This window comes from Semicossyphus pulcher, unplaced genomic scaffold, assembly GCF_022749685.1.
Source record: "Semicossyphus pulcher isolate SPU_LCO1_2020_fin unplaced genomic scaffold, fSemPul1.0.p SCAF_2, whole genome shotgun sequence".
Classification (NCBI taxonomy): domain Eukaryota; kingdom Metazoa; phylum Chordata; class Actinopteri; order Labriformes; family Labridae; genus Semicossyphus; species Semicossyphus pulcher.
The window spans coordinates 23825519-23837263 of NW_027211693.1; the positions used below are offsets into that span (position 1 = coordinate 23825519).

General features: G+C 42.9%; 1 protein-coding gene across 1 annotated transcript; it reads right to left on the reverse strand.

Moving 5' to 3' along the window:
• Positions 1-1282: 1282 nt before the first annotated feature.
• mtnr1c (melatonin receptor 1C) lies at positions 1283-10437 on the reverse strand. The gene is made up of 2 exons (XM_069669652.1): positions 10242-10437; positions 1283-2148 (listed from the first exon to the last, which is right to left on the reverse strand). Exons 1-2 carry the CDS (start codon positions 10435-10437, stop codon positions 1283-1285), a joined length of 1062 nt encoding a protein of 353 aa, XP_069525753.1.
• Between the last annotated feature and the right edge of the window lie 1308 nt (positions 10438-11745).

Genomic DNA, 11745 nt, shown 5'->3' on the forward strand with positions numbered 1-11745 from the left:
CCTGGTGTTTTGAAAGAACCCAGAATAATCTTACAGAAAGAAGTACGATTATGAGAAAGTGAAGCGACTTCTTACTTAATTTATAACCTCAGTAAATAATTGTATAATAATGTTATGGTTTCAATCTCTAGATTCATTTCATTTTATAACTTATGGACTTTCTTTATGGAGGTGGTCCGTCCTGTATCTTTGGACTGTCACAGTGTGTTCCAGTTCATAACAGTTAATTGTAAAAAAAAAAATACAAAAAATATGAATGCCTAAAAAGCACCGATAGCTAAAATTATCATCCAAATAATACCACAGTTAATGTGAAAGGATGACCAAGCTAGCGTTAGCATTTGCTAACCCAGCCCTCCTGTGCTGAGACAACACTTTTTACTCAGGAAACATCAGTTTGTGTGAAACCCAGAATCAATGTTGACTTAATATCTTAACCCAAACCATGATCTTGTCCTACAACTATTAAAGTTAGCTGGGTGCCTTAAACAAACCACATATCTAGTCATTGAAGTTGCAGTTCTGTTGTCTTGGGGCACCAACACTACTTGGTTCGGTATAAGAAAAGATTCTGCTTTGGGCTAAAGCAGGAAGTCAACCTGGATGGGAAATGAACAGGTGTCTTCTGTATTCCTGGGTGAAACACGTACATTAACGATAAAAGAGCTTTGTAGCATAGAGCCCTGAGTGCAACCTTGAGGCAATAAGTACCAGCTAATCACAGGTCTGGATGGTGAGATTATTCAGAGGTCTTTTGGCTATGCTGTTAGCTGATAACTTAGCATTTGCTTTGCTATCCAAAGACTTAATTCTACCAACCCTTCAGAGGAAGTATGGTGATATCTGGCTTCAAAAGACAAGTTGGCGACGGCTAAAATGCAAGACTTGAGCCTTTAAGATTATACTCCACAAACCAGTGGGTGATGTCAGGGTAGCTATGTCCACTTATACAGTCTATGGTGTTGACTCATTGTATTCAAGACTTTGGAAAAAGTCATTTTCACTGGAGAAGACTTTTTTTTTCTTCCTTGTCTATCACTTTTTGCAGGGAAGGTGACACAGACGAACAGAACGTACCTGTGACACCATCGATTCTTCTCCTCTCAACACGAGGGAAGAGTCTGACATGACAGAGAGGAATATGACAGTGTCCTCATGATTACATCTTTACAACTTGAATATGATACATATCTTGTGAAAAGGCACTGAATGAACAACATGTCACACATCCACGATGACACTCCAGAGAAACTTAATCTAAGTTCCCTGGTAAAACATTGGTTTATACATTTATCTCTGCTACATTATTGTTCGTTACAGCTGGTGAAGGCTTACTCTTCAGTCCCTCTGTGGCACACCTTGAGGTCTCTATGAGGAGCAAACGTGGGATGCAAAGAGCAATTAGGATTGTCTTGTATTCTTTACGGAAGTTCTGGTTAAGAAGTCCATATATGATGGCATTTAGACAGCTGTTGAAGTACGCCATGAAGTAGCTTGTGACAAAGAGCCACTCAGGTATGTGGGGCGTAACTTTCCCAGGGTTAATAGCTACAGCTAGGCCTATTAAGTTTAGTGGAGCCCAGCATACTGCAAACAGCACAAACACCATAAACATAGTCAGGAAGTTCCTCACATCGCTAGGTTTCAGTTTGGTCCTTTGCTCCGGTTTAACCCGATGTTTCACTTGTATCACCAGCACCCATATCCTCATGTAGCAATAGGACACCACCAGCAGTGGGATCAGAAAGTGAATAACCACCACTGATATGGTGTAGTAGGAGCTGACCGTCTGTGCGAACGTGCAGGAGTAGATGCGGGGATCATACTGCAGCGATCCAACAAAGAAGTTGGGCACAGTGGCGATGGCGGTAAGCAGCCAGGTGAGACCCAGGTAGCAGCAGGTGTTCCTCAGGCTGTACAAGCGGTCGTAGTGGAGGCTGTGGCAGATGTAGCAGTAGCGGTTGATGGCGATGGCCGTGATGTTGAAGATGGAGCCAATGACGCTCAGGCCCATGATGAAGCCGCTGGCCTGGCAGTGTAGGTCGCCCATGGTCCAGTCATTGTGGAAGATGGCCGTCAGGACCAGAGGGTAGGGGTACAAGGCCACCACCAGGTCTGCTACGGACAAACTCACCACGAAGATGTTGCCTGGAAAGACATAACAGGGTTAAATAAGAGACAAAACATGACACAAACTGGTGTATAAATAAAGCATAGAGCACTCTCTTTTCACTTTCTGCTCCGGGTTAAATTCCTTAAAATAAACAGGGTCACTGGAGGTTTGACTATGACTTCATACCATAAAAGCACACCTTCATTGTGACTAATTTAGATAAGGGTCACCATTTACTTTTGGATTCAGGCAAATTCTTCATTGCTAAAGCTCTCTCAGTGTTACAACCCCCCCTTCCCCCCCTCTGTAACTGTTTTTAAACCTAGAAATGTTTCAATCCATTCTAGTGGCTCCATGAATGGCAATGGTGGCCTATCAGTCTGTCAGATCACTCCTATGGTCCAAATGGGATTATCCCAACAATTGGATGAATATCCGTGAAATCTGTACAAATGTCCACGGTGCCCTGGATGAATCATTCTCACTTTAGTGCTACAGCGGTGTTCAGATTTATGGTTTTGAGTGAAATAACTCTTGGATGGATTGCCACAATAAGACACTCATATTGTTTCATCATCTCATCAAAGACCCATCCATAGACTGTAAAAGAAACCAAAGTAGCCACTCTGCACTATTGTTTTGTACTCTCTAGTTTGGCATTTTTGCCATCACCATCTTAATTCTTTGGAGCCAGAAGTGACCACATGTGGATGACAGGGCGGATGCTCATTACTCGTAGTGTAAGTAGTGGCAGATTGCCAATCACAGGTACAGATACAGTCTGAATTCAACAAGTTGAGCCCCCAGCAGACCATTAGGAAGAAGGCAGGGTTAAGGCCCCCCATGTGGGCAGCTGTGGCTCAGTGGTAGAGTTGGCCGCCTCTCGGAAAGTTGGGGGTTTGATCCCTGATTGCTACAGTCACATGTCAAAGTGTCCTTGGGAAAGACACCGAACCCGCAATTGTTGTATGAATGCATAGATCCTGATTTGAAATAGACACTTAGGTCATTGCCATCAGTGTGTGAATGAATGTGTGAATGTGACATGTAGTGTAAAAGCGCTTTGAGTGGTCGGAAGACTAGATAAGCGCTGTAACAGTACAGTCCATTTCTGAAACCAAGAGGCTACGTCTACTTGTTAGCAGTTAGCTAAAAGCAATGCTATATTTACTGCAGCCTCACTAGAATTACTAATCTTGTTTTAATTTGACAGTAAATGGTATCTCTTTAAACAGTCCCTAAAATATATTCAGATAAAGAAACATCTTATTCAGTGTTTGGAAATCAGTAATTTATTTGGCAGTTCCGCCCAATAAAAGGCTCACATGGCACTGTTTTTAAGCATCTTTGCTCTCGGAAACAAACAGCTAAGTCAAAGTGAATTTAAGCGCATAAATGTCAGAACATGGGTTCTTTTAGCATCAAATTACAGCTAAAGAAGTTCATGTGCACCCTAGGTATAAATGAACGTGACACTGGAGCTCCTCAGAAACATGACTCATAGAAAATGACATCTGATGTTGGTACAGTGCAGATGTTCTGGGTGTGGGGGGGGAATGAAACGCTAAATCAAATTGTAATGTTTTGTAAGATATGAGGGTAGATAACACGAACATGTACAGCCACAATGCAATTGAATTGGGATTTTGTAAAAACATGAAGTGGAGATTTGGGCCAAATAAACCCAGTGTTTGGAGACATTAAATACAGTTGACCCGGCTTTGGGGAGATAAAACTCTTTATTATGTAATGTATTGTTCATGTATTTAGGAGCACCAAACTGACACACAGAACAATAAACATGATTACACACTGCTCTTCGATCCATTAAGACATGTGTCTGTTCTGTAAAGAATCCATAAAGAATAATGTAACTCCATTTCACAACATTTTTTTGCCAGACTTTGGGTTGATTTCCAGGTTGATACAACCTAAACTACTTTGTGAAGCTGAAACGTGAAGGCGCAGAGGGGCTTTGCTCACTCAGACAGCAGCTGAAACAACAGGGTTGATTGGCAGATTTGATGGGAGTGGATTTAAAACACATGTCGACCATCAATCCTCGGCATTCAAAGCTTGTTATAATCCCTGCACCCCAGAGACAACACAGCTACAGTTTGTTGTTTAGCAACCGGTCTAATTTTAATTCACTTGCAGGAACTTGATCCATCAAACAGGGTAATAAAGAAACAAAGGATAAAGGGGGAAGTTAAATACGCCTGATTGTATTCGTTCCTTCTGACTTTTCTGATATTTTTTTAATTTAAGACGGGAATCAGATCACATTTTTCCACACACTTGGCTCAGGTTCTCACACACAGGCATTTTCCAAGTTACTAAAACAGCACGAGCCCTCTATCAAGCCTGCTGAGATAAAAATAAAAGCATTTGTTCTCCATCCCCGAGTCAGCTCAGTGGGCAAATCTGTCAGCTTGTATTTGTGACGCTCACAGTGCTCCTCGCTGTGTGCATTTGTCATTGTGCAGAGGTTTGATTCCTCGCTGACATCATGTGGCTCAGTGTTATCGTGCTCTCTGGCTGGACGGGGCATGTTACAGCCTTGTAGCTCTCTCTGGCTGAACCCTCTCTCCCCCCTTATCGTCCAGGGGGTGAGGTAAGTGCTAAAACACCGCTGAGAGGATTGCGGAGAAGCAGCCAGATGACTGTCTTTGTTTTGTTGGCATCCATTATTAAAACACTGGACGAACCATTACCTCTCTGCTGTTCCATTAACCGGCGCGGCCGGTCGGCTGCTCTTCACAGCCAAACTCGCAGCTCACACAACAAATTTTGTTTTAGTGTAAAACAGCAGAGACACAAAGATGTCCTCCCTCCTGGATGCCAGAATAGAGTCGTGCTTGCTGATATCTTTCCAAGCTATTATTATCAACAAGTGTGAGTTGAATGGAGCTGAACCTGTTTGGTTACAGGCCATCAGGGACGACTGACTTCCAGCCTTTCGGATGGAGTTTCACAAAACTATCAAACAACAAAATGTTGCATTAGATCAAGATAAATGTTGCTTTTAAGCGACTGCCAGAGAATTTACTCTCTCTGACTGTCAACAACTGGCAAATAAAACTTGAATTGAAACTAAACTTACATGATATTTGTCACTAGAATCATGCAGCACACACCAGGCTGCAACATCTCAGAAATACATTAGACAGAACTGCCTCCCTCCCTCCCTCCCTCCCTGCACATAAACCTGCATACCTCGGTATTGAAATAGACTCTTTGCACAATGTGGGCATATTTATGGCAGATTGCTTCATTTCCAGTTCTTCTAAATCTGCATCGTAAAAAGAACAATGGAGGGAATAAAAAGGGAGTTATGCCGGAGCGAGAATAGGTACATAATGAAGATGCGCGTGCAGGAGATAAACAAACCAGGAGACAAAACAACAGCCTGCCGGCTGAGCGGATTTTCACTCTGACGACTCGCACGGTTGTGAGCACGAGTGAGTCTCAGGGGCTTACGCTCCTGTGTCAAACCCACCGTCTGTATCCCATCACTCTCACTGCTCACACTGGGAACGTGATACACTAGGCTTTGATTCACCCGGCTATATTTACACACCTTTTGAAGGAAAGATGGATTTATATAAATGCATGGGAGGGTTGGCATTGCTTGAATCCGGCTGAAGGCTTATTACTACAAGTGCATCTCCCAAATCAGATTACATCGGTTTTAATCTGTCATCTTATCATAAATCAGCAGGAATAACCTTTCAAGAAGGGCATTAGCATTGATGAATTAATGGTGACTTCTGCATGAACTCCTATTCAAGGGGCCAGAGATTTTTTCGCATCGAAGTCAAACATTAAACTGACACAAGCTGCCTTTTGGTGATGCAGCCTGCAAGAGCCGGGCCAAAAACATCATCGTCACCATCAAACGCCATCCACCAATCAGACTCTGCATGTCGGAGAAAATAAGACTCACCGGGCCTGAGAGGAGTCAGACCGAGCAGCGTCCAGTCCGACTGCGCTTCAATCCCAAAACATGATGTTGAATTATGCAAATGTTAAAAAACAGCGTCCAGCAGAGGACGTAAGACTGGATGTAGCAGTGTATCTACCATGTCTGAGTGTTTAAATCCAATAATCCTAATCTGATATGATCCTACCTATATGGGAACACCACATGCCATGTGCTATGCTGTTGTCGGGAAAAGAGGATATGTTTAATGTAGTGTGCTAAGTGATATTCCCCGAGGTTCTATGCTGTCAATGTAAATTGGCTTCTGGTTTGACTCACTAAGTCCGCTGACTCAATTAACCCCCCTCTGGACACTCTGGTTTTTAGGTTTTATTCATGACTGTAGACTGACTGACGGGCCGCGGTTGTCTTTACACACTACAACAGCTTCCCGACACAAGCTCATCATTCCTTATTTCCTGCGTCTGCTCCTCTTCTTCGCTCTCCATCCCCGTCCCTCTCCTCCTTCTCTCTCTCTCATGAGTGCGTTTTCTGAGTGTATTTTTAGTGTGGTCAACCCCAGTGGGAAAGTCTAGTGTTTACAGCCTATTGGCAGGCCTATAGTGCCACGCTTTGAAGATTCACTCCTTAGATCCTGTTACATTTGCACACTTGAGAGAACCTGCAAACCTGCGACAGAGGAACATATTGCTCCAATTCTCCTCCGATGTATTACGTAATATATGAAACTCAGAAGACGGACCAGCATCTACCAGACGTGTGCACTTGCATGTGTTTTTTTGTTTGGGGAGGGGGTTTGAGCGGTGGGAGGAGGAGGGATATGTAAAGGCAGCGTGCAGCGCGAGTGAAGTGAAGCAGAGTTGAAAGGTCCTGCTGCTGTGAGGAGACAGGCAATGGGATGTTTTTAAGAGGTATACCTCTGAGGGTTGTCTTTCTCCTGCAAATCACAAATCGTACCTCAACACATGGGTCGTATGGGATCAGCCTTTCAGCCCTTTACAAAACAACTCCTTCTACCTGCTCGCCTCATGTGTCAATGCTTCCCTTTCAGTCTGCACAATTAAACATTCATACAAAGTGAGCCAAACCTATAAATAGCCTGTTTGAAACATGGAGGAGTTTGATGGGGATAACAGCAACGAACAATTCCAGTCACTTCAGGACACGTTTGAAAAAGAGTACAAAGATAGGAGCTCTAAGCTGCTGCAGGAGTCTCAGGTTTCTGCTCCCACATGCTGACCAACGGGACACGGCGACACGGAGCCGACTCTCGTGTGACCGGACCCATCAGCGGATCCAATTAGATCCCATGGAGAGGACTTCTGAACAGGCCATTTAGTCCTGCACTCTTGTTCGAGACCAGTCGGCTGTGGCTTTTATTTCAGACTGTTTAATCAGATTATTTTTCGGGCTCCTAAACTTTCAACCAAACTGCTTTTGGCTGGTGTACACAGGAACACACGTGTTATGTAATGTGTTTGAAAGTGTAATTAAAGGCTCATTATTCCCAACACTTGCTGACCTAATCCTGCTGCCTGATTCGTATGTTCTCATTAGCATCATGTTGTGATCACTCGCTTTAGTATTTAGCTTCAGCAGCAGGCTTTCCTGGCTTTATTTTTAACCCTTTAGGTTGTGCAGCTGCACGGCGCACTGTCTGTTGCACCTTTAACTTCAAAGATTTTGGGGATCTTTCTTCAGTTTTCCGCTCCTGGAAGACGATGTTCTGCTCGGTTATTTTTTTATAATTTTTGCAGCCGCAGAATAAAACATGCTTTCTCTTCTTTACAACTGCTTGTTACAAAACCTGAGGGGCATCATTGACTCTTTTATTACAATCCTGACTGTCTCTTTGATTCTTCTTTTTTTTGTCACTGCTCTACTTTTTGTCCATGCCAGACAACAAAGAGGCTGGTTTCAAGATATTATCAGTGTTTTGTGGACGGAAATGAACAACACACACAATTTGCCGCTCGAGTTTAGATTAAAAATATAATTTGTTTGGGGAGTACATGAGATTAACTGGGAAGTGGGGGTCAATAATTACTTTGGAAATCTTCTCCCCTAAATATCTTCTTCTAGTTCTTATAGAAAACAAACAGGCGGTTCAAGATATGATCAGTTTTCTATGGAAGGAAATGGACATCATCAGACACAATTTGCAACACAAGATAAGACTAATCAAAGCATTTGTTATGGATTGTCCGACAATTACTAGGATATGGGTTAATAATTTAATTGGAGCATCAGCTGGACTTAAATCCTCTCCTTAATAGCTCCTGAAATTTTAAAGTGTAAATATATTTTAAAATTGAAAATCCAGTGTTTAACCTTGTAAACATCTCCATGTGGTGTTCTTCATGTGCTACAAGACATATCAGGGACAACATCAGCAGTCATCTCCATGGCGATGCTTTTAAACTGCAGTGTACCAAGGACAGGCTGAACAACACCTTTTCAGATTGGCAGGTTTGAGACGTCACAAACCTAAGGAGCCAATCCCGTTAATGGACGGGGTGACGCTATGCATATCATTATGCAACCTGATGCACGATGCGCGAGCCAGCTGTAACCGTCATTGTAATTTTTGCAAACTCACTACTGACTACAAACGTTAACGTCACTACTGCGTACGTTTCAACCATTTGCCACTGAACGCTGGCAGAGACGTGTTTTGTTTTCGCGACAGATGGGGCGGTTGGAAATGTACAAAGTGGGCGGGGCCTATGCAGATTAGGGAATTTTTAATGAGGGAGAAGGAGGAGATGCATTGGGAGGATCTTTACGAGGTAATTCAACGTATTTTGCAGAAAAAAACATGTCAGACACAAGTTATTATTTCAAGCAGAACATTTTATATGTCTTAAAACACGACAGGAGCTGCTCTTTAACCTTGAAATGGGGTGCTGTAACTTTGCCCTGTGGTGTGTTCACTGCCTCTTGTACTCGAGATACACCCATTCAAAGGTTCATCTGAGGCATAGCACCAGAGAGATTAATTGCAATCAAATAAAGCGTTAAACAGTGTATTTCATTTTTTAAGATGTGTGTTACTTATTTAAAACCTCTACACAGCCATTCTTTGATACATAAATGGAATCTTGTTAACAATCTCCACTTTTGTTCACATTTTGAAAGTAGCGTTCTGTTCTTAAGGTTTTGCTCATCCACTAACGAACAGAAAGAACCAAGTGTTCGTTAAAAGCTGGCAGTGTTAGTGTCTTGGAGAGAGACTACTGATGACGTGAAAAAGTAAGACCCTGAAAAACAGACAGTGCACTCCTCTGTACGGCAGCCCTAAAGGGACAGGCATCCTTACATTTTATTAACGAGTGATTTCCGGTGGTTTTATCAAGGTCTCGACTTATTAATCCGGTTATCTAATAAAAGTGAGCAAATGAAACGCATGGATGAATGTCCGCTTTGTGCTTCCGTACCTCTGTACTCTTTTAAAAGCAGGAAAATACATAAACAAACTTTAACCAAAATACAAATTACAATACCCTCTACTCTTCCTGTGCACTTCATACTTCATTTGTAGTCCTTTACTTACAAAACACAGTAAAAAAAACAACTGAAAATTCCTGCTGATGGCAGGAACTGACTGCAAAGTAAAGAGGTGCTACAGACTGATGACTGATGACAAACAGCCTTAAAGTGACATAATAAATATCTTCACCTTCACGCTGCTGCCAGGACGCTTCAGGTGTAACACAGAAGAAAACGAGGTTGACTTCAACATTAAAGCTGCCCAAAAGGACACAGAAGCCATGCCACAGCATGTGTGTCACCTTGGCTGCTCAGGGGGCAGCACAGGTGAGGATGTAAGGAGCGGATGTGATTTATCTGAGGGTGGAGGATAAAAGCCAGATGGAGGGAAGAAGAGGGTGTTATTATTTATAAAGAGATATGAAGGCGGAGAGGCTCCTCGCTGTGTCTGGAGAGTCTTTTCGATTGCTGACACACAATGTATTACATAATTTTAGTTATGAATGAGGAGAGCAGGGTATCCCACACTGATTGAACAGATTCTGTTGCGAAATTATTCTACAAATTCAGATTAACTATAGAAATAACTCTCCTAGCTCTGTTTTCAGTGGATTCTTGTCCCTAACTTCATATATCTGCTGCTATTCCATCACTATTCCCATCAGCAGATATTTTGGATGCTTGTTAATCCCTCACCTGCATTCCTGAGCTTTTTATTCCTGAACACGGACAGGATGACGAGGACGTTGCCCAGGATGTCCACGACGATGGTGAAGATCAGCACGCTGGCCAGCGCAGTGGACACTCCGGCGGAAGACGCGCTCAGTCCGCAGTCGCTCTCGTTCTGGGACAAACAGCTCGACCCGTTCGCATCCTTCACCTCCAAATCCATCTCCCCTCAGGGTGCGCTGGTCATTGGTGGAAATACTCCAATGTCCAGCTGTAGAAAAAAAAATCAAAGATCTAAAAATTCAAAAGGGTTTTACTGGAGGGAGTCTGGAACTTTTTGAGGGACGAATCCTCACTCCTCCTCCTCCTTCTCTTCCTCCGCCTGGGGAGGAAGACGCGAACCCTGACATGATAATAAGAAGAGTTGTTGACTTAACGCGCGCAGGAAATGTGAAAGGTTAATTTCGGAGGTGACAAAGATGCCAGGAGCTCATGTGTCGTCCTCAGAAAGGTCCTCGTGAGTCACCGACGCGCAGGAGAGCTCGTTCAGGAGGCATGTGAGCGCTCTGCTGGCTGTGCGTAATGGAAATGCGAGGATGAGATGCGAGGCTCAAACACACACAGCAGTGGAGAGTCCTGTGTTAGCTTTTGATGGCTTTATGACGACTATATTTGTCTTCATTAATCTTTGCGCGCAGGCAGATTGAAGCACTCAAAAATAAAAAAAATATCTGCAATTTTTCCGTTGTCTTTTTTCCCCTGTCTCTTTAAATAACCCGAGGACTAGCCTGGATGTGCAGTTGAGGAGTGTCGTGCCAAGAAAAGTGTTAATAATTTTAATGTACAAAAGCATCCATTAACAACTTGGCATGTTTCCGATCTGCATCCAAACAAACAGCCTCTCTGTCTAAGTGCATGGAAATGGCGCCTTCGTGTGTTCAATATAGACTCTTGCAAACATTAGAACAACCCACAAAGACATGTGGTTGCTGTTTTACAATGTAAGGACGTAAATCGTGCGTCACCAGTGTCATTCAGACCTAAAGATCTAGATTTTGTGCACCGTAACACCTCCGTAATAACAAACAAATTACAATAATAAAGGTGATGACACAATTGTCAACTTTGTTAACATTCATGTGTTATTTCCTGTTTTATTTTGAAACTCACCCTCTCTGTCTTTCAGATCCCTGCTTCCTGTGTCTCTCGCCTCACGTGCCATCCCGCCCTGATTAGACCCACCTGTGTCTTGTTTCTCCTTGATTACCTGTGTGTAAACAGCCTGTGTGTATTCTTTCTCGTTGTCAGTTCGCTGTGTGTTCCGTCGTGTCGCTCCTGCAGTTTTCTACTGAGTGATTTTTCTGTGTATGACTTTTTGACTTTGCCTTCTCATCTGTCCCTTTTCAGATTATTCCATTGGTCGTGTCAGTTGATAAAAAAAAATCGTATTAAATGCCTTCATTTCTACAAACTGTACTTTTTAATTGAGGTAAATGTCATGTTGTAAGGAGACTCTGCATTTGTCCCTCTG

What these genes read in the sequence shown, in the direction of transcription:
- mtnr1c (XM_069669652.1), bottom strand. Translation starts at nt 10,437, where the DNA reads ATGGATTTGGAGGTGAAGGATGCGAACGGGTCGAGCTGTTTGTCCCAG. An exon ending in TAAAAAGCTCAGGAATGCAG is followed by an intron (nt 2,149 to 10,241) that starts GTGAGGGATTAA and finishes ATGTCTTTCCAG; the next exon opens with GCAACATCTTCGTGGTGAGT.